The 24,539-nt window shown below is 38.1% G+C and overlaps 1 protein-coding gene across 1 annotated transcript in view; it reads right to left on the reverse strand.

The window, feature by feature from the left end:
* Nucleotides 1–24,539, reverse strand: part of LOC126253673 (protein FAM135A) — a 615,476-nt gene that overhangs the window by 128,325 nt on the left and 462,612 nt on the right. Inside the window, exon 7 of the mRNA XM_049955193.1 lies at nt 17,211–17,417. Within this exon, the coding sequence (XP_049811150.1) occupies nt 17,211–17,417 (207 nt within the window). The remainder of the gene's footprint in view (nt 1–17,210; nt 17,418–24,539) is intronic.

The raw sequence follows: 24,539 nt of genomic DNA on the forward strand, positions 1-24,539 counted from the left end.
ATGAGGAAAAATAAATGTCATCATCTTCAGTCAGGTTTGAAACAGCTTCCACACTTACCTATTCTAAGACAGTATTTTCGTATGCATTCATTTCAATCAGCTTAGTGTAGTCAAGCCTTTGTGTCCCTCTCCAATTTTTACACCCTACACTTCCCTTCAATCTCCTCTTGCGATGTTCACCTGCTTTATTTCTTTGTTGATAGTCCTCAGTGTTGATGTACTGCATTGTTATACTGGCTGAAAAATGGGGTGTGGAAGTTCAACACTGACTACTGTAAATGATGTTGCATTTCACAGTTCTTTACTTCCAGTTCACAACCCCCAATATTACACATTATATGGGCAGTTCATTATTGGTTAACTTTTGATAAGCCTCATTAATAGTTGGCAGGCAAACATCAGCAAACTGCTACAATAGTTAGCTGTTGAACGTCTATGCGCAGTAAATACCTAACCACACAGATCACTATTTCTCAAATAAATTGAACAGACACTGTCATTGTTTTAACACATGATCTATTTATCTTGCACTAATTCCACTGTTCAGTTGACGCATTACTATAATCGATACAAACTTCCCATCTGAATATCGGCCGTGGACTGTCTTGGGACCAAAAATCTGTCCTTTATATGTCCTAGGCAGTGAAACTATGCATTTTTCTATGTTTAAGATACAGAAATTACAGTTTCTTCTACCACAAAGGTTAGGCCAAATTATTTGTTTAAATAATGAAATTAACAGATATAATTATACAAACAAAGCTCTTGACAAATCTGGTAATTATTTTGGAATTAAATAAAGGCTGGCTTTGCCAACTTGTTATAAATAGAGCCAAATAAATATGTTAAGAATCCTCGTAGTTCTCTTTCAAATGTTTATAATTAGTATAGAATTTATATTTGTTTATAAGTCAACAATAGAATATAAGCCATCAAACAATTACTTATTTCACCCTATAACAAACGATATTAACTACGAATAGTCAAAATAAATTAGGAAATTTATTATACACAAAACTAAGCCCAAAATTAGATCTGGTGCTATATTCCTTAAGACTGAGTGTCAACCTTCCTCTTTTATGAAGATGTAGATTATACACATGTATGTTAATGGTAGTTAGGCAAAAATGAAAGTAAAATGAATTTAAGGAGGCAGATGGCAAAACAAGAGAGGAAGTAAAAAGATCCCAGCTTGTTTCTATTCTCTTCTTGTCTGAACTGTTTGCTAATCCAAGTTTCACTTCTGTACAGAGCCATACTCCGGACAAATACCTCCATAAAATACTTCACTTAAAATTATATTCAATATTAACAAATTTCTATTTTTCTAGAAAGCTTTTCTTACTATTGCAAGTCTTCCTTGTATGTACTCTCACTTCAACCATCAGAAACATACTGTAAGGAAAAAAATTAGGAGTAAATGAGACTGATTGGAGTGTGAAACGTAATTTCATCCCGCCCTACTTTTTTCTATCTCTTTCTATCCCTGATAGTCTCTTTTGACTCCATAATGCTCAGATTCTGTCATCTTCTAGTTTTCTTATTTATCTTGTCATTTTTAGACAGTCCTCAGTTTACGTGTTTAGATAATTAACAAAAGAGATACAATGCACTTTAATACAAAACACACAAAGCAAACAGAGCAGTGCAACTCACACATTTCTCCACACATTAAAGATGCAGTAACCACACAGATAAAAATAATAATACACTACAGCACAGGTTAAAAAAGCTATCATGCAACAAAACTGGCAAGGAAGCACAACTTGGAAAGGATGCTACCACCTCTGTTTTCCTATAAAATTGCCAAAATGTAAGAATCAACAGCAATATTTGTTATCTTTAACTGATCTTTAGAAGCAAAAGCAGTGATCTTCCACGAGTATGTTACTCAGTGATGGAGTTTATTTTTAAAATTAATACTTTTACTAAACAGCAGCTCAAATATGGGTTGTATTATCACTGACTATCAGTCAGAACAAACACTGAACAGTTCTTATTAAGTTTCTGCTACGCAGTGAAAAATAAATAACAAAAGAACACTGGAATAAAAAAGTAGCTGAGTGTAGCTTTATTTGATGTGATGAGACTCTCATGAATTTAAAAAGTAATGAAAGAAAACAATTGGGATAAGTTTCAGAGGTAAAATGATTAACAGTGTTGTAGAAGCTATGAGCAAATTAACCAAATTATAAATTCTGCCAAATAGTAGTAGGGTATTATGTTAGGAGCTTGAAAGGATATTGCTGTTTGCATTTGTTAAGTGTTAGTGTGTCTCTTGTTCATATCTCACCTATCGATGAGATGATCATTCCTAATTCTCTGTATACTGTATATAGGTTTAACAGTATTACCTCATTGTCATATCACTCTATTCATGATTATTGTGTCAAACAGAAAATCATTTTATTACATGACAATGGTATTACATACAAGATAAAACAGTCTTCGGGTTAAAGCATTTTTCAGAGTCCTCGTTGCAGTTCAGATTCTGAAATTTTGTTTGTGTTGCTTCAAGAAGAACTTTCAAGTATTTTTGCTGGTCTCATCAGATTATATCAGTAACCATTACTACAATACTCATATGAAATTTAGTTACATTAATAAGAAACATATAGCACAGAGCTGAATTTCCTGAGAATTTACGGGCAACTATACTAATATACAGACTTCAGAGAACATTCTGTGAATATTTACAACTCTGTAAGGACTTGTTAAGACTGCTGAAGAGAAATTCCTGTCTCTCACCTAGTTTGGAAATGTTCTTCATTTACAGAGCAGATTTCATCATCCATACCAACTTCATGTAGTGCATGATGTCCAATCAATGTCTGACTTATGATACAGTTACATTACAGTCATGACATTTAGTTTTGTTGCTGATACTGTAAGAAATAAATGTCTAAAAAAACACAAAATAATGTTCACTTTCACTTTGTCTTGCAATAATTATATTTTGAACTTTGGGTTCATGTTCCACAATAGCATTCCGAACTAATATTCTAGAAAATGAAATATGAAAATGTACATTATAATCAGTACAAAATATATTTACTGTAACTCAGATTATGTAATAGTGTCCAAGTGATTTCTATACTGAACTCAGGTATGATTTATGATGACTGTCTCTAATATAAGTAATAAAAGGGTAATTTTCCCATTATGTGGAATGGTGTTAAGGCTACATCCAGTTACAGTACTGCAGTGTGGAAAAAAGCAACATAGAAAATTAAATGGAATTGAACATTTCTCAGGTTTTTAGTAATGTAACATTGACACAACTAACCGGATAATATTAGTTACCCATCCACAGCTGCTTTTATGTTATGGGCAATGTCACCCTCACCATTTCTAAGAGGCTCTACACAGTAACAAAATGTGTATGTGTGTGTGTGTGTGTGTGTGTGTGTGTGTTTGGGATATCAGGTAGGTAGGGAGGAAAGTTGAGGTCCGACATGAGAGAGAAAATATGCAAACCTATGCACACTTTTGTTATCATATCCAAATATTTATTTAAAAAAAGACATCACAAGGTTATAAAATACGTTCAGAGAGTTTATTCATGGTCTGATTCTACACTCCTGGAAATGGAAAAAAGAACACATTGACACCGGTGCGTCAGACCAATCATACTTGCTCCGGACACTGCGAGAGGGCTGTACAAGCAATGATCACACGCACGGCACAGCGGACACACCAGGAACCGCGGTGTTGGCCGTCGAATGGCGCTAGCTGCGCAGCATTTGTGCACCGCCGCCGTCAGTGTCAGCCAGTTTGCCGTGGCATACGGAGCTCCATCGCAGTCTTTAACACTGGTAGCATGCCGCGACAGCGTGGACGTGAACCGTATGTGCAGTTGACGGACTTTGAGCGAGGGCGTATAGTGGGCATGCGGGAGGCCGGGTGGACGTACCGCCGAATTGCTCAACACGTGGGGCGTGAGGTCTCCACAGTACATCGATGTTGTCGCCAGTGGTCGGCGGAAGGTGCACGTGCCCGTCGACCTGGGACCGGACCGCAGCGACGCACGGATGCACGCCAAGACCGTAGGATCCTACGCAGTGCCGTAGGGGACCACACCGCCACTTCCCAGCAAATTAGGGACACTGTTGCTCCTGGGGTATCGGCGAGGACCATTCGCAACCGTCTCCATGAAGCTGGGCTACGGTCCCGCACACCGTTAGGCCGTCTTTCGCTCACTCCCCAACATCGTGCAGCCCGCCTCCAGTGGTGTCGCGACAGGCGTGAATGGAGGGACGAATGGAGACGTGTCGTCTTCAGCGATGAGAGTCGCTTCTGCCTTGGTGCCAATGATGGTCGTATGCGTGTTTGGCGCCGTGCAGGTGAGCGCCACAATCAGGACTGCATACGACCGAGGCACACAGGGCCAACACCCGGCATCATGGTGTGGGGAGCGATCTCCTACACTGGCCGTACACCACTGGTGATCGTCGAGGGGACAATGAATAGTGCACGGTACATCCAAACCATCATCGAACCCATCGTTCTACCATTCCTAGACCGGCAAGGGAACTTGCTGTTCCAACAGGACAATGCACGTCCGCATGTATGCCGTGCCACCCAACGTGCTCTAGAAGGTGTAAGTCAACTACCCTGGCCAGCAAGATCTCCGGATCTGTCCCCCATTGAGCATGTTTGGGACTGGATGAAGCGTCGTCTCACGCGGTCTGCACGTCCAGCACGAACGCTGGTCCAACTGAGGCGCCAGGTGGAAATGGCATGGCAAGCCGTTCCACAGGACTACATCCAGCATCTCTACGATCGTCTCCATGGGAGAATAGCAGCCTGCATTGCTGCGAAAGGTGGATATACACTGTACTAGTGCCGACATTGTGCATGCTCTGTTGCCTGTGTCTATGTGCCTGTGGTTCTGTCAGTGTGATCATGTGATGTATCTGACCCCAGGAATGTGTCAATAAAGTTTCCCCTTCCTGGGACAATGAATTCACGGTGTTCTTATTTCAATTTCCAGGAGTGTAGTTATTCTGAAAAACCATGCGACTAAAACATTAAATAATTATCCAATTTTCGTCATTGTGTCACCACATACTTAACAAAATATCAGCGAACAGCTGCACTCAGCAACAATAAGGTATTTTAAAATGAAATCTGAAATAGTTGAAGAGCAAATGATGTTCCAGTTATATTTTATAAGGAATGTATGTAAAATGAAACTGTAAGTGGAGGAATATAGTGCTGCTATTACACCCTGTGCAGACTTGGTGCCAGCAGGTACATTCATACAAGGGATAAATGAGATGCTGCTTAATTGTCTTGTTATGGATAGGAGTGTTGCACTACTACATCCTGGGCAGAAAATAATTGTCCAAGCAAAATTTCTGGAAATAAAAGAATTTGAAAAAGTGAAGACCACTGCTTTGCACAATAGTAGATTGTGGCAAGGTGCTGTTACCCTGAGATGGTCCCAGTGTGCATCCAAGAGGTTGTTGGAAGAACGGTGGTTCACTCTCGCCAGCAGGTTCCTGTGGCATTCCTTACAACATAACAGAGGTGCAGTGACACACAAACACATATGCAGATGAGATGAGATGTGCACGTGCACAGGCACACACCATAATTTCTGTTGAAATGGTTAACAAGGGCATTTAGGTCTTCCACTTTGAGAGTAAAATTTTATATGTAAATGCTGATGAGAGCTATACAGGAAAAATAGCAACAAAACTAGAACTCTGTTGTTCCCACTACTTAATAACTCAGTTCATTTACTGCCAACAAGTTTTTACTTGTTATTACTGTACCTTACTTATATGTTTCATTTATGATATAAGTGTAGAGAATGTGTGTCTCAATCATTCTCGTAAATCCCTATAGAAAATCATATAGCAGGGGGACATAAGTACAGTTATCAAGCACACAGGTAAGTACTCAATGGGACCAGCAACACTGAAAATGAGGTAATGGATAACGCAAACTGCTACTGACTTCTTCAGTTCTGTTGTCATGGCTGACAAGCTACATAAATGATATATGCTTCCCTTTACTTGGAGAAGTTGAAATTTTCTAGTCTAATGACACACAGAACAATCATCACATGGTGAAATGTGCTTAAAACTATTTTGCTAATAGCTTTTTAAATATCCCAAAATCAAAGCAAACATCTTCCATTTTCTCAAACAAATCAGTTGCACTGTCAGGCTCAGATCATTAATGAATGATGTTGTTGGTCATGAAGGTATTTTATGCAGTTCATCTAACAATATACAGCACTCCTTAGTAGTAATTGCTATGTCGATATTCTAGAACAAATAATATTAGCAGTACACCACTCGTAAGACTAAATGAATGATTTCATCTTATGTCCTTCATGTACAGCAGTATGGACCATCACAAAGTAGCATTTTTATTGTGTATCTTTGCTTTGTGCAAAAATGGAATATTACTGCTCCAGGAGAGCACAGCAATTTGCTCTTCTAGAGCAAATTGTTAAATTAAAATTAACAGATTTCTGTAGCTTCATGGCTCCTTGCTGTTCTTTCATATCTCAGGGACTGTTGAGTAATACACAGTATGATTCATGACTGTACTGTGTAAGACAAAAATGCTCTGCCACAGTATCTATCACTTCATATCAGTTTGCTAGCAAAAACGTGGGTACATAAGCCATGGGTATATAATTCATACTGCATCTAATTGTATTCAGTAGGTTCTTTGCCTTCACTTTCTGGTACAGTGTCACTACATGACAACATTTGACAAAATTCACTTGCATTACTAATACCTAAGAGTCTGATTTTTATGTATCATCATCTAATATCAAAAAGATTCCACTTGATATATTGAAGCAACACAAACGTATCATTTATCTTAGACAACTTTTCTTTGCTCAACTATTGATTTCTATTAGAAATAAACATATAGGAACAAAACATGATGGATAAGGGATCACAATCCTTCGACATTATTGTTTTATTTACTGAGAGTTCATTCAGGAAACAGAAGCTGGAAAGTGTAACTCTTCCAACAGTTAAAAAGAACAAGTAACAACAGTCTTCCAGTTTTGATCATTACCATTATTTACAATTGGTAAATAGTAAGCCATATTTACTCCTAAATCACTCTCAAAGAGGAAAATTTAGTTATGAATGACTACTTTTTCTGGATTCACTCACTAAGAAAGGAGAATAAAGTTACTCTCTCTCTCTCTCTCTCTCTCTCTCTCTCTCTCTCTCTCTCTCTCTTATCCAACACACAAATTTATATAAATAAAAGTATTACTAAATTTTCAATCCAGAAAAATTATTTGTATGGATCAGAATGTTGATTAACACACACCAAATATGACACATAGCCAATGTTATAATTTTGTGGTTCATGCACACAGACTGAACACAGTGCTTGAATTAACACTGAGACAGAGAAATAAAACATCCAATGAAAAATGAACAGCTTTTACCACTGATCATAACCAACAGTTAAAGAAGCAAATAGTTCAAATTCACATTCAACTCTCTATACAGGTTCCCCAACTCCTTCCCTTGCTGTCTCTACACACAATTTGAAGTAGCTCTGCATCTTTTGACCTTTTAGTGGACTTTTTGCATCGCTTAATAATGTTGCTAAGCTGTGCAACTCGAGGCCAGATTTTGGAAGTGTAATATGATAATGCAGTGATATTTTGTAAGTTTATATAATTTCAAGGAGTTATTCTATGAACTCCATTCAAGTTTGTCCTCATTTTGTGCAGCTCACTGAAGTGTTTGGCAAAAGTTACAGAAAATTGTACCCCCCCCCCCCCCTCCTTCAATTCAACAATGACTGAGATACAGTGATAAAATGGGAAAAATGTTCTCACTAAACATATATGGACAAATGCATGCATATGGAGAAAAGAGGTAACATAAACATGCTGTAACAGGAAAAAATTAAACAATATAATTTCTGAAAACATTTTTGTATAATTAATATAATCAGACCATATGACAACATAACATTTTACCTAAAATATCATCATCATGTAAGACACCCAGCTCCAAGTACACAGAATAGTTGTGTTTTGTACCAATCAATTTTAAGTTGCCATACAGTGATCAACACATTCAAAGTTGATCACAGTTTCAACAGTTCCAGATTGTCTATATTTGAAACATAAATTTAAATGGATTACACTTAGAGTCAGATACATCTGTGTATCTGACTGACAGATGTCCATGGTTCTTTTATGGCTCAGGTATTTCATTCTGAAATATGCTGTTAATACTGACTCTCAGTTGCTGAATAGCACTTTACAAGGTGAGGGTAACGCCATGGTCAGGACACTCCCCAGATTTGAGTTCTATTGATTATGCCTCGGGTTCACTCAGAAAACATTTTTCAGCTAGGCCAATGCCTTCCGCGAGTATTTCAAAACTGAAGATTGATGTTTTTGAAGAATACAAATATATTGAACTGGAATTCATCAACAACCCAACTGAATCAACAGAATTTGAAGAATACCAATATGCTAAACTGGAACTTTGAGGTTCGCCGATGACATTGTAATTCTGTCAGAGACAGCAAAGGACTTGGAAGAGCAGTTGAACGGAATGGACAGTGTCTTGAAAGGAGGATATAAGATGAACATCAACAAAAGCAAAACGAGGATAATGGAATGTAGTCAAATTAAATCGGGTGATGCTGAGGGGATTAGATTAGGAAATGAGACACTTAAAGTAGTAAATGAGTTTTGCTGTTTGGGGAGTAAAATAACTGATGATGGTCGAAGTAGAGAGGATATAAAATGTAGACTGGCAATGGCAAGGAAATCGTTTCTGAAGAAGAGAAATTTGTTAACATTGAGTATAGATTTAAGTGTCAGGAAGTCGTTTCTGGAAGTATTTGTATGGAGTGTAGCCATGTATGGAAGTGAAACATGGACGATAACCAGTTTGGACAAGAAGAGAATAGAAGCTTTCGAAATGTGGTGCTACAGAAGAATGCTGAAGATAAGGTGGGTAGAACACGTAACTAATGAGGAGGTATTGAATAGGATTGGGGAGAAGAGAAGTTTGTGGCACAACTTGACTAGAAGAAGGGATCGGTTGGTAGGACATGTTTTGAGGCATCAAGGGATCACAAATTTAGCATTGGAGGGCAGCATGGATGGTAAAAATCGTAGAGGGAGACCAAGAGATCAATACACTAAGCAGATTCAGAAGGATGTAGGTTGCAGTAGGTACTGGGAGATGAAGAAGCTTGCACAGGATAGAGTAGCATGGAGAGCTGCATCAAACCAGTCTCAAGACTGAAGACCACAACAACAACAAAACTGGAACTCATCAGCAACCCATTTGAATGAATAACATGCACTTGCAAACCATTATTCGTTGTTTGGGTGATCTTGCCATGTGACGTGGGAGAGTATTTGTGGATGCTTCACTAGTAGTCCATTAATTCAAAATTTGTTCTCTCATGTTCAAGTCATTTACAAGAGATTTATCACAATAAGCAAAATAGTTTTACTACACATGTATGAAATACATTAAGGGGGTAGTCCTCTGAAAATTTGAAAACATTGACTCTTTTTGCTTAAAATGTTCTCTGTGGTGTTCATCCCAATTTTGTCACAAACTCTGTTACTGAGTTACAAGGCAATTTGTGTGAAAGTGCCTCTGAAAACCATTCACAGCGAGAAACAAATATTCAACATCATGGCCAATGTGGCAGCACGTAATTTCAATGATGGCCTAATAGGCATTATGGAAATCATGAAAGTGCTTGAATTTGATATTGGATTGGCTTTAATTGGTCACAGTCCTCAACATTGCCTGCCCCCCCCCCCTTTTTTTTTTAATAGAAATAACCGATACCATGTATAATATCGATTCTTGTATAGCTGAACATTATATCAGCTGTCTAACTGAATGAACTTCATATGATTTTGTATACGATTTGTTATGTTTCAGGCTAAAATATATAAAGAGAAATTAATTTGTTAGTACTCTGTACATGCAGTTAAAATTACGGTTCTTTTAGAAATATTTGAAACTATGAAATTTCTGGTATGCTCACAACAAGATTTGGAGCCAGCAACAACAACAAGAAAAGAAAATCAAGATAAGTAAAAAGTTCTTCTTTTGTATATCTTAAGCCTCTCAAAGCTTTCAAAATTTGTGCAAAGACAGAGAATTTAATGGTTATATGTGGGAGGGTAACATTACAAGGACCACTATGGCAATCAAGAAGGTGGAGGAGGACTTCGTTTTGGATATGGAAAGATTGCTGTATGGTCCAAAAATCACTTACTGGAGGTACGCTTGACTACAAAAAATGTAACTCAGAACTTCAAATGGGTATTTTTCAAATTTTCAGGAAATGTAAATTTAGAATGGTAAATATGAAGTTGATTGGAATTTGATGCCAGCATTCTAAATTGATTTCTCTATTAACATACACAGGCATATTCCAATATCTTCAATAGTCTACTCTCGGTGCATGCTTCTGTCTCTATTTTTTGAGCAAAAAAAATGACAGTTTGTTCAACATGTCACCATTTTGTTAGAACTGAATATTTTTCAGTTATCCTACGTATGTTGATAGAAAATATGCTGAAAATGCCTGCTAAACATATTTTGTTAAAGGTCCATTAGGAGGGCTTGAGGAATTCCCACTGATGACCAACGATCCAGCTGCAAGGAGTCACTCGATCTGATGCAACGGTTACATGGAGCATCCAGTGTGGACACAAAAAGGAATTCTCAAAGAAAAAAACTATAATGAATAGAACTGATCACAGATTTAACATTTTTTTTTTCAAGTAAAATAAAAAGTAATCATTAAAATCATCTATATTTCATGTGTTCCGAGAAGGACTGCTCTCTTAAGAAATGCAGCAGTCTCTTGTAAAGACTGGTACAGATGTACCCAGAATGAATTTTCACTCTGCAGCATACTGTGCACTGATCTGAAACTTCCTGGTGGATTAAAACAATGTGTCAGACTGAGACTCAAGCTCATGACAATTTCATGAGCAAGTGCCCAACTGACTGAGCTATCTAGGCACAACTTCTGCTAGTACAGGGTGTATACACGGACAAGGAAAAAAAAATTCCCACATTTTTCCAGGATTTCCCAGTTAAAAATACACATTCTCCCAGATCAAAATACACTTTTTCCATGTTAAGTGACAGTATACTTCCCCTTGGAACTGTAAAACTTATCAATCCTTTGAACGAGTAAGGTTTTATGCACCGACTTGAACTTCCTGGCACATTAGTAAGCAACCGCGAGCAAAAAAAAAAAAAAAATTTGATGTGCATATTTTCATATTATGAAAGTATAAATTCGAATTCTGCCAAACACAGCACGTTATACTCCATTCATCATAAGAATAAACCTGATGTAAACAAACACAAATGCGATGATTGATCAGAAGCCATAGCACACTAGAGTTATTAAGCTCTTGGAAGTAAGTCTTACTTATGTATTAGATATTTTATTACTAAGTTACATTAAATGAAATTTTAAGATATTCCAATGTATTAACAGCCATCAACATTTTTCTTAATCATGCTTTAGCTACATTGTTTTTATTTCAAGCCGTGTGGGGTAGCCGCGTGGTCTGAAGCACCTTGCCACAGTTCTCGCAGCTCCCCCCCCCCTCCCCCCCCCCTGTCGGAGGTTCGAGTCCCCCCTTGGGCGTGTTTGTGTGTGTGTGTGTGTGTGTGTGTGTGTGTGTGTGTGTGTGTGTGTGTGTGTGTTTTGTCCTTAGCGTAAGTTATTTTAAGTTAGATTAAGTAGTGTGTAAGCATAGGGACCAATGACCTCAGCAGTTTGGTCCCATAGGAACACCACAAATTTCCAAATTTTTTATTTCAAAAATTGTGTACAGTCACAGCCTCTGCATTGTTGTGCTCTGATTGTCACGCTGTTAATGCACAGTATGAAAATGGCTTAGGCTGCTTCCTGTAACATAGTGAAACACAGTTAAAAAGTGCCGAGAAATAGGTTGTTCTCAATGTTTTTCATAAATTTACAGAGATAATCGGCTTTGAAGTTTCCAAGGTATAGTAATATATACAGATGACTCATAGGATCACATTGGATTTGTAGCAGAATCAGTATTGTAATAGATTGATGACCAAGTGCAGTTTATGGTTGGCTTGCTCAAAACTCATCTGTGTCATTTTTTTCCTCGTTCAATTTTAAATACCTACATCTCGTAATAGTAAAATTCACCATTTTTTATGAATAATTTTCATCTTCCAGTTTCTAATTGCATATTGCATGCAAAATTCCTGTTTTTATTCAAATACAGATTTTTAATTATAGATATTTTATGAAAGACTGTTAATAAAAATTTCTGAAGTTAAGAAAACAGAACAATTTAATGTCATAAGGCAAAAATGAAAAATCAAATACTCTTTAGTTGAAATATGTCCATTGTTTTATACCACAGACGTATATAAGTATTGTACAAACATGAAAAAGAATCATTTTCACAGCATCGGGCACACAATAAAAATGCTGCATTTTCACATTTGCCACTGTATCATTACAATATGAAACCAAAAGAACTGATCTGGAGCCAAGTTATCAGATTTGGCCCAAGAAGTAACAAGACTGTGCAGCTGCCACACATACTGGAACAAATGCATGCAGCTTTTTTACGTGTCACTGCCAAATGCTGGCAGGATATAGAACGCCTCGTGATAAAAGAAGACGAGAAAATGCAGCGCGTGGTTGGCTTTGTGGATTCTGTTGTTGATAGGCTAATTGTGAACACAGCAGGAGACACTTCCAGAACTGAAATGTATTTCCCAGATTTGGATAAGGAAGGTGCTAAGAGATTACCAGATGACTGACTATAATTAATACCTTCAGTGGCTTCAGTATTCAACAGTATGGTGAAATCCCTGCAGTATTATTTTTCATCAAGCACAGCCCGCTCAGAAAAATTACCCTATGCATAAATTAGAAATTTTCATCACTCTTGTTTCTAATTAGAATACTATATCAGTCGATAACGAGAGAATTTTATGTTTTCCGTCTGGTCACCTAAGAAGAACGCGGTAGTGCTGGAACTTTACCAAATATTATTTCATTCTCTTTAAAAATTAAAAGACATTCAAAGCTATATTGTTTCTTTCCTCATGTCTTTTAGGTCTGAATTGCAACTGCTCATATCCTTGCAGGTTAATTGGACCCTGTGCTGGCAAGTGCTGTCCAAGTTTAATGCACCAGTAAAGCTGTTGTCCCGCATTATTGCTCAGTCTATGTGTGCATAATACAGCATGAAACGTATCCTCATGATTGTGCTTGAGTGTACTGGTCACAGCTTGGCTTCCGCCCCATGTGAAATGAAATCCAATGTGATTCAAGCAAACACGGAAGAATACATGGCGTAATGTTTACATCAGGTTTATTCTTATGATGAACAGAGTATAGTTTCCGAAGCATTGAAATCGAGATTGCAATGCACTTTTGTAAGTCAATCATAGCTTATGCCACGTGATCTCGCCAGCAAATGAAAGCAGATATAAAGAGCGTATAACACGAAATGTAGTCAGTCGACAGTAACATCACTGTTAACTAGTGCGAACACACAAAGTAGGAAAAGTTAATGGTTTACATTAATATACAAATGCGGCTACAAGAACAGCTATGCTTTCACATATAATACGGGTTGGGGTTGGGTTGTTTGGGGGAGGAGACCAGACAGCGAGGTCATCGGTCTCATCGGATTAGGGAAGGACGGGGAAGGAAATCGGCCATGCCCTTTCAAAGGAACCATCCCGGCATTTGCCTATAATAGTGGTCTCGAATATCAATAAGCCACGAGAAAAGTTAAGCTTTCATGTATAAACTTGTCTTTTTTATGTGTGTCACACTTTAAGATACATCACACAAATGTGCCAGTAAAATTTTAAATAATGACATAAGTGTCTAGTCTTCTAGGCCCAAAATTGTTATAAGTGGCTGGTCCTCAAAGTGTTAAGTTTAAAATGAGAGTCAAGCACTCTGTGATTTTAAGAAATTCATCACACATTCTCATACGCAACATAAATCATCTTGCGTAAAAGAGAATTTAGACTGAATGTGACACTTTCCAGATCACCATTTTCAATATTTTTCAGCGAGCTACTAGAAACAGGTTCATTTCGGCAGTTGCCACTGACCTCCAGAAAATGGTTGTTACTGTGCATGTACAGCTGTGATGACTTAGGAAGCCTGTATGTTTGTACTTTTAAAGGATTAAGAGATCTTACATTACATGATAAGAGAAATGGGACATCAGATGATACTCAAAGAGCATCGGAATTTCGCAAACCATACTAAAATAGATAATTCCACTTAAAGTGCACATTCATATGTCCGGGATGTAAATTTTCTTGGAGTACCAGTACTGCATTATCTCATGTTTGGTTCTTTCTTATGTCATAATGCCATACGTGAAAGAAGATGAAAATGTGCACTTGAAATCTAGCAAACAGTTGACACTAGCAATAGTCTGGAATGAAATACTTCGTTTCAAATAAACTGACTGCAGAAAAGATTAACAACAGCCAAATTTCTTTCGCAAACTGACGCTTGACTGTCAAAAACCCAGAAATAAAATAAAACCAAAAAACTGAAACTAATAACATATTTCAGCTTTCCATAATTATGTGAATGTATTTTAATTCAATTGATGGCTCCCGGCCACAGAAATCGTTTGATGTGAGAGCTGTAAATGAAGAGGAAACAGCAAAATCACTAAATGTAAACACTGCGTGGCAGCAAAATTTTTCAGGGTAGCATCTGGCTGCTTGCTACAGCCGATACAGCCAACAGCCACACTTCAAGTAGCCAGAAGCGGGAGAACGTACTGTTCATACGTGATTCAACTGTGCAGGGGCATGAGCCGCTGGCAACTGCTCTAATGAAGCTAATGTAAATAGTTGTGATGTCACACTCATCACAAGCAGCTTGTTATGAAGTAGTGCACAGTCTTTCGTCCTAAAGACTTTAACACACTTTGCTGTTGGCAGACACTTCCATGTGCAGTGTGTCTTGTTGTGAAAGGCACATTTCCTTTGCAACTTAAGTTTTGCTTTTTTCCTGTTGTTTATGTTTTATTTCTGCAGGATGATTCTGCAGTAGTGGGATACAGTAATATTCTTTGTTAGACTATCAGTTATTAGCAGTCAAAATTACAAAAATGTAACCTCAAACTAAGACACTAAAAAATTCTCTAAATTCTAAAAAATTCCTGTTTTTCCCGCTTTTCTCCCGGATGAAAAATTCCCGGGTTTTTCCTGAATTTCCCGGTTGTCCCGGGGCGTATACACCCTGTAGAACATATATTCACTGGAAGCATGTTTAATAAATTTCACCTTGGTAAATTTTAACATAAATGTTAGCCTTACATTCTATAAAAGTAAATCACTGTGTGCTGGGGATATCAATCATCAATCCTCTGAAGGACTTTTTCTTTTATTATTTAGATCATAAACCATTATCTAATTGTAATAATAATTATTTTATTACTTACTCACAAGAGGCATGCTAATCAAAAAGCAAACTCAGAAAGACATTATATGATGAATAACCTTTTAAATGGACAATAATGTTGCACAACACTGCCCCAGAAAACAGTAATAAGTTTGAGTGAACCATTGGGTAACAAAAAGTGAAGGAGTTTTAAACTTTTTTACAAAGATTTTTTCTTTGATACATATTCAAGACATCTTTCTTGTGAGTGGGATGATGATACCTGGACAAAATCTCAATCACAAAATGACAAGTAGCTGTCAAATTTTTGCCCAACATGAACATCCAGCACTTTTACATTAATAAAAATTTAGTAGATACTGAAATAGAACGATCACACACATTCAGTTGTAGGTAGAAGCTGTGGCAGACTTCAGTTCACTGGGAAGATACTGGGAACATTCAATCAATCTACAACGGAGACTATTTACAAACCACTCATGCAACTCATCCTAGAATATTGCTCAATGACTGACAAAACCATTGAAAGCTCGAGTTATCATTCTAATTTGATATGGTGAGAAAACAATATTTTATTTAAGAATGCTGTCAAGAAAACTATATTTCTTTATCATCACTCAACCCTTATAAAGTAAAAAGAAAAGGACAACAGTCGGGGAAGGCTTTCAGACTGCATATTCACACAAACTTTATACAACAGTTAACGAAATAAAGTTAACAGAGTCGAAACATGAACAGGTAAGGTTATGTACCAACAAATGTGGTAGAAAGAGCCAAAGAAATATATAATGCTATTGAGTATTTTATCTAATCTCTAAAACAAACAATACAATCAGTCACGACTCTATAATTTGCAAGCAATGACATATTCCTAAGACTTCAATATCTCCAAGATGTGATTTTAAGTCTCACAGTAAAACTGATAATTTTTTTGAAGTGATTCACTTTCATATCTGTTCTGAATTCATGTGAAATGTGGACAGATAACTGTCTCATTAGTGAATATCCGATCCCTACGAATTTACTTTCGCCACAAGTTGTTTCGACAAGTAAATGTAACAATAGTTAGAGAGGTACTGACAGTGACGTAATATCGGGGATGAGGGCACTATACCCTCCTTTTAGCAACAATTTATAATTAGCAATAATTTATAATTATTGCTGAATAACAAAAAATTTAAATCAAATCAATTAAAAAAAGTATTGTATCACACACACTTCATCTGTAACTTAAAAATACACTAGCTGATATTATTATCTGTAAGCAAATTCTTCTCAGTGCAACTTCTTCTATTTTTGTAGCACATGTTTTATGAGCAGTTTTATTAACTTTGTATGATCTAAATCGGCTGTCTACATCACTACACTGAACAATCTAATTTTTAGCATACACTAGTTAAACTAAATGTACACATTTGGTAGCTTGAACTAATGCCTGCATCTTAATACTTCTAATGATTTAAAAACAATAAATTTGTATTTTAGTGCAAAAAATCTGAGACTACCATAATGGTACAGATTTCATAAAAACCATGTCTCAGGTGTAAAAGTTTTGAATAAACCAGTTTTCAGTTGTGCCATGCTGAACAGTAAGAACATATATTAAAGAAAAAAGAAAACCACAACCACAGCAAAGATACTGTGTGTAAAAAATGTCTGTATTTGTGGAATAAATAAGCACTCCTACATTAGAAATCTAAAAACCATATAAAAATTAACAGTGTGATAGGAAACAGTATGCTATTATAAATCAAATATACCTTAGCTAGATCGCTGAGATTGTTGAACCTTTCAAAGCAGTCTGCAGTCTCAAGCGTGAGTTGTTGCCACGAGGGGAGGAGTTTCATATACTCGTGCAGCCGAGCCTGCAAGGTCTCGTATGATGCCAACAGAATACTGCAGACCTCCTGGTGCACATGGCGTGCATGTGCTAGTCGTGAACCAGAACTCACACACTTGGTGCTGTTCTGAAACAAGACACACAGATGTCATTTACTTCTTGGAAGGGTTGCGGAGACTAACAATTCTTCAGTTTCTTAAAGTGAAGAGTGACAGTAAACACCCTATCTGATAAAAAGTATCTGGATAGCTCTATAATGCATAATTTACAACTAGATGTCATGAGATGCAGATCCATCAGTATACAAGGAAGTGGGGAGTAAAGTGTTGTCAGTAGAGTCGCAGTAAGAGCACAATGGTTCAATTAAAAAGAGCATAGTGACTTTGAACAATGGACTAGTCACTGGATGTCACGTGAGTAACAAATCCATCAGTAACATTTCAACCCTCCTAGAGCTGCCCAAGACGACTGCTGGTGATGTGACTGTGAAGTGGAAATTTGAAGGAACAACCATAGCTAAATGAAGACCAAGCATACCTCCTGTACTAGCAGACAGGGACTGTTTAGCACTGCTGGGGGCGGTTGTACAAAATTTCATGAAATCAGTACGAGGAATCACTTGTGCATTCCTCAGTGGAATGAATCACCCGTGCATTCCAAGGTGCTGCCAGCAGTCCAGCTAGCACAATGACTGCAAATAGGGGGATAAAAAGAATGGGGTACAATTGTCAAGAAGGTCCTCAAAAGCCACACATTTCTGCAGTCAGTGCTAAGCAATGCTTGAGGTGGTGTAACAAGTGATGTCACTGGACAGTGAGTGACTGGAAACAAATAATATGAAGTGATGATCATGTTGTATGCTGTGGGAATCCAACAAAATGGTTTGAGTTTGGCAAATGCATGGACATCAGCTGCCACCATGTGTAGTGCCAACAGTGAAGTACAGACGAGGTGGTGTTACTATATGGGCGTGTTTTTCATGATTAGGCTGTGGTCCCCTCATTGGGCTTAAGAAAATGCTAAATTCAGAAGAATGTGAACACACTTCACACCATTGTGTATTGTGTACAGTACAGGATCAGTTTGGAGACAATGACTTGACTGTACCAGTATGACAATGCACCCTGTCATAAAGCAACATCCATGAGGCAATAGTTTGTGGAATACCATTCCTGAAATTGACTAGCCTGCCAAGAGCCCTGATCTAAGTCCAATGGAATACTTTTGGGATGAGTTGCAACATCGACTTTGCTCCTGACCTTAGCATCCAAAATTACTACCTCTTCTCTTTTTGGCTCTTGAGGACAAATGGGCTGCCATTCCTCCACAGACATTCCGACACCTCACTGAAAGTGTCCTCAGCAGAATTGAAGCTGTCAAAAGTGAGGTGTGGATGCACCCCATATTCATGTCTACCAGTACATGTCCGGATACTCTTGATGAGATAGTGCTCCTCTTTTAGAGTACTGCTGCACGTTGTGGGATCCTTAACAGATAGGATTAACGGGGTACTTCGAGAAAATCCAAAGAAGAGCAGCACATTTTGTATAATCAAAAAACAGGGGAAAGAATGTCGCTGGCATGATACAGGATTTGGGGTGGACATCAATAAAACAAAGGCATTTTTCATTGCGGCGGTATCTTCTCACGAAATTTCAGTCACCAACTTTCCCCTCCAAATGCAAAAATATTTTCTTGATGATGACCTACACAAGGAGAAACAATCATTGTAATAAAATAAGGGAAATCAGAGGTCGCAAAGAACGATATAGGTGTTCGTTTATTCTACACACTGTTCGAGATTGCAATAACAGAATTATTGTGAAGATGGTTTGATGAACACTCTGCCAGGCACTTAAGTGTGATTTATGAGCATCCACATAGATGTGTATAAATGTAGATATAGTGTACTTCATTGGAGTATCAGCTGAACACTATGATATCACCACACAACCAAGAAATACACGGTGTCCATAAATTATCTTTACAACTTAAAGAGTTCAAAAACTTCAAAACTATACCAGATATTAACAAATGGTTTTCAATATGTGACAAGGTAACTCAGAGCCTTATTTGCCTTTCAGGTTCTGCAATTTTGACACAAACATGAACTTGAAATCCTGATAAAATGTGGACTCCATAGGAGGAAGCTCAATGTGTAACCTGGTCATACAGACTAAGTCCAATAGAAAAGAAATTTTGGAACACAGTATGGAAGGCAACCCTCATCCCAACCAAGTATTTGGACTTGGTCATTATGGAAACAGGTACTGTTCTCCATGAAAAGAGTATATGTTGCCCACCAAGGAGGACAAGGTACAGCAGGCATTTGCACGGAGTCCAACAAAATCTGTGCATACGCACCCAGAGAGTTGGATTTGAGATGATTAACAGTGCACAGTATCTTGGTTAAGAGGTTATGGCTACATCCCTACAAGGTGCAGCTGCTTCAGGCATTATAGCCTACGTAAAAACCTCAATGCGAACAGTATGCAGTGGATATTCTAGGCAAGACTGATGCAAACAATTACTTTTTGGAAAAGATTGTTTCTCTGAAGAGGCAACGTTTCATGTATCTGGCAAACTGAATCATCATAAAGTCCATATGTGGGGTTCACAGCATTCCCATGTTACATGTAAAATGGAAGGAAACAGTGACAAGGCAAAAGTTTGATGCAAAGTGATATGCAATTGCATCACTGGTCCATTCATTTTCATCGAGTCTGTTGTCAGCAGTGGTGTTACAAGAGTTTACTGTACCACAACTGAACTTTTGCAACTGAACTAGATGTCATACTCCAGCAGTATGGGGCACTATGCCACAGGTCCATAAATGTCCGTCAATTTCTACATGAAAAGTTTCGGGTGACCTCAGACCACTAGACCTTCCCGTGAGGTTTTGTAAAGAAACTGGCGTACCGAACCTAGGTTAGAAATATAAATGACATGAAGGCACACATTCACAATGCATTTAAACAGGTCATGGTGGAGATCTTGAATCGTACGTGGAGAAAAATGGAATTTTGACTCGACATTATCCATCCCATAAGGATGCACACACTGATTTGTATGAATAAGGAAACAAAAATTATTGAACACCATTTCTTAATATCTAGAATGGTTTTAAACGTATTAAAGCTGTAAAGATAATTTATCAACCAGCTGTATATAAGGAGTACAATAAACTGTTACATTAATTTCATCACTTATCTAGGTGACCATATTGATATACATCTAACTGGTGAGAGTAATGAATTTTTTTAGATTGTGTTCACAAATGTAACATTACCTGGTCCTGCGCTAGAAATCACGAATTCCACCACCACTACTTGCAATGATACTATTCCTGTGATGGCTGTACCTTTGCATATAAGAATTCAGATAAAAGAAGGGGACCATAGTGTTCCAACAAGTTAGGCCAAGAGATGTGCATGGATAGCCTAATGGTTAATGTGACTTTTCATGAAAAGCAAGAAATTCAGTTTCAAGCCTAAGTCCTCGCAAATTTTCGTGTGTCAGTGTAGGTGTATATCAATGAGTCACTGTGATAAGTAGAAAGATCCATGGAATTTTTATTGCATGCTCATATAAATATACACTGTGTTATAATCATAAACTGGCTGTTTTGGGATAAGGAACTGATGGTTGAAAATGAAATTTTAGGAGGTGCAGAGTGATGAATGAGCAATGTTTATCAGATATGTGTTTGGAAACTGCTTATCTTAAATAACAAACACCTGGCTGCTACCATGATACTGGTGACACTGCCTTGAAAAACAGGACACAGTTGCCTGTAATGTGTCTGTAGAGGACTATACCATTGTTAATGGTTACTTGTTGAAGACATGCATTTAATGTATGGTACACCAAGATACAACACTTTAAAAGCTGAATGAACATGCATGGAAAAGCTTCACAATAAGTTTATGATTCTCTATCACCTGTATAGCATTGCCTCAAAGTTTGGGACTAGGACTGTTGATAAAATATCGATATATCTTCCAAAAGATATCAATATACATTGGCAATATTGTTTCACCAATATAGCAATACTGAAATGGCAATATCAAAAGCTGATATTTTTATTTTATATTATATCTTTTCTGCATGTTTTTTTATAAGTATTTGAAGTTTCTCTTTTGAAATTGTAGTGAAACAGTTTTACTTTCACTGTGTGAAGGAGTCTCACTACTTTTTGAGCTTTCATCATGTCCAGTCTTTCTCTTCAGCTGTGTGAAGGAAGTATAGATGGCACAAAGAAGAAATCTGATTGCACTGGAGGGGGTGGGGGTTGTGAAAGGAATAACAAGATATCCAATTTGAAGTAACAGCATACCAGTTGCGTTAAAAATTCTCTGGGATCCAAATTAAATAGGTGGAAGAGGACCGTAAACTGAAGGCTTTGAGATAAGGAACTAACTGTTTGGGATGAATATTTGGTTATTTACTGACATAAACAACTTACGTATGTAGTAACAACTTAGGCTCTTAACAACTGATCAGAAGGACAGTCACCACTTTCAGTGCCTGCATTACAATATCACAAAAAATATACCACCCTCCCTCAAATATTCTGGTTACTTCTTGTTATTTGGCTTCACTGCCTGCAGACATCATTTAGGATCAGGATATAGTTACTGCTCCACCACCACTAATATATTTTTTGAAGCGCGTATTTTACAGGCTTGTTTACAGAAGAAGCTTATCTCAGATTATCCAACAGTCTCCTCTAATTTTACTGTATACACTTTTTTTAATTATATAAATTTCTTCCAATTAGGATGATACTTATTGTGAAACTTTTCCATGCATGTTCATTCAGCTTTTAAAGTGTTGTATCTTGCCATACCATACATTAAATGCATGTCTTCAACAAGTAACCATTAACAATGGTATAGTCCTCTACAGAAACAGCATACCAGTTGTGTTAAAAATTCTTTTTTAATGCAACTATTATGCTATGTCTTCACATCAACATTCTTCGAAAACAGTTCCAGACACTGATGAATGAAAATCTAAATGACAAGGTCGGTCTTTGCAGTGGGCGGAGATGTGTGAGGGGAAATGCTGACATAATCAGTGATTGGTACTACCGACAGAACCTGCAATGTTTAACTTCATCACGCAATTTTGACACTACAACTGCTAGATAGGTTGCGGGCATTTGAAAAAGGGGGCGGGGGGGGGGGGGTGGGGGGGGGGGGGGGGGGGAGCGAAGTTGACATTAAGTGTTCCAGACAAATCCAATACACGACAAAACCAAATGACAGACCCATTGGCCCCCTTTTATTGTGCCACATACCTGCAGTTACCACTGATAGCAAACTAGTTATCGCCAAGTGTGAATGTGCATCGTTTTCCTTTCAATTCTTGCTCCAAGCGAGATAAGCAGCCTGCTAGCTTGTTGATCTACAGAATATCTAATAATAAATCAATACTTAAATCTACAGCTCTAAAATTGGCAATACATTTACAATGTCCAGCCGATATTTTTTTTGGCTGGTACATCGATATTTTTTTCAATATATTGAGGGCCAATGATATTTTTTTAAAAATATCAATATATCAGATTGCCAATATTTTCAAAAATATCACCAGTCCTATTTGGCACACACTACATCCCTGGTCTGAGCTAGTAGACATGCTTGCTCTCATCATTCGTTGCAGTGACGCTACTCCTGTTATGAGTTTGGTAACCCATTTTGTTACCACTGCCACTGCCACTGCCACTGCCACGGCTACCACAACATTTTATGGGGTGCAGAGCTGAGCCACGAAATTCCACTGACCCGTGCCATCTGGCAGTTGTGTGGGGCCAGCTGCCAAGCAGCAGCACAATCACACATGAGAAGACAGCATTGTCTTAGGGCCTGTGCACACTGCCTATGGTCAGCACTACATTGAGACACTGACCAACAAACTAACTTCATATAAGCTCGGACCAGAGCGGACACTCTATCACGTTCTATTGTATTTGCTTGCAGTAATATGAACTCTGCGCTCTGACAAATTAAGTTTTTATCTTGGATTTGGCCTGGCTCCGTACCCTGGACTTGTATGGACTGTTGGCACTGTGTTTACAGTAAAATATTTACAGCTCTGTGGGTATTCTTATTTGTGTGTGGAATCACAAAACGGGTGGTGGCAAGGGCAATCTGACTTGTCACATGCATTTCTTGCTGATTAGACAATGACATCCAGCAAGTCCTTGGAGATGGTTCTCCAAAGTTTACAGCAGCAGCAGCTGAAAAGCCAGCAGTATTTGGAATTGCAACAACAGGAACATACAGCCACTTTGGAAAGGGTGCTGACCAGATTACTGACAATGTCACAGCAGCTGCCAGCCTGTCTGCCTCCCTTCCCTGCCTATGATAACTCTGCAGAGTACCGGGAGGCATACGAGATGGGCTTATAGTAACACTGCACTGCCTTCCAGGTAACAGATACCACTACCGTTAAGGGCCTTTTTCTCTCTTGGGCTCTGTCCCCCATGATCACTCGTTAGGAAAGCTGACCTTGCTTCAGGAACCCATTTCCCTCTCATTTGATGAAATGTGTTGATTGTTACCTTCTTATTACGACCAGCAAACACATGTTATTTTCTCAAGGGTGGAAATTTATCAGTGCACGAAACAACCTCATCAGTCATAATGCACTTGGGCCGCGGAATTGCAGTCGTATTGTGCTTGGACTGCAGAATTGCAGGTTCTAAGTCAGAACTGCTACTTTGTTAACTTTCAATGTAAGGAGTCTTATGCTGATACTATGATCTGGGCTGCTATCATTGGGAAGACCCCTGAAAAAGAAGTCTGTTATTGAGCACTACAATTTTAAGATTCTGCTTGGACAATGTTCTTTCCATTACTCAGTTGTTTGAAATTTCTCGAGTGGAGGGCTGACAGTTGGATTCCTGCCTGCTGTCAACTTGGACGACTGCTGGCACCCGGGTCTAGTTGCACTCCCCAAGGCAGAAATCACAGTGTGGTGGTCCATTCGTACTCCTCGTGCACCACATGTCCACAGCAGGCCGTTTCCCCTCGAGCCCCTTCCATCGTGCCCCACCTGTTTTTTTCACCATAACCAGGTGGATTTCCCTCCAACTGAAGGACATTAATGTCATCAGCTCTGAGTGTGACAACCTTGCCATAGTTTCTAACGAGTTGCTCATCAATTTGCATGTCAATGGGAAGCTACTTCATTTGCAGTCAGTGCATCCACACTTTGATGGTTCAATGTTGTCTCCTGCTAC

The sequence above is a fragment of the Schistocerca nitens genome, chromosome 4, assembly GCF_023898315.1.
Source record: "Schistocerca nitens isolate TAMUIC-IGC-003100 chromosome 4, iqSchNite1.1, whole genome shotgun sequence".
Taxonomy (NCBI): Eukaryota; Metazoa; Arthropoda; class Insecta; order Orthoptera; family Acrididae; genus Schistocerca; species Schistocerca nitens.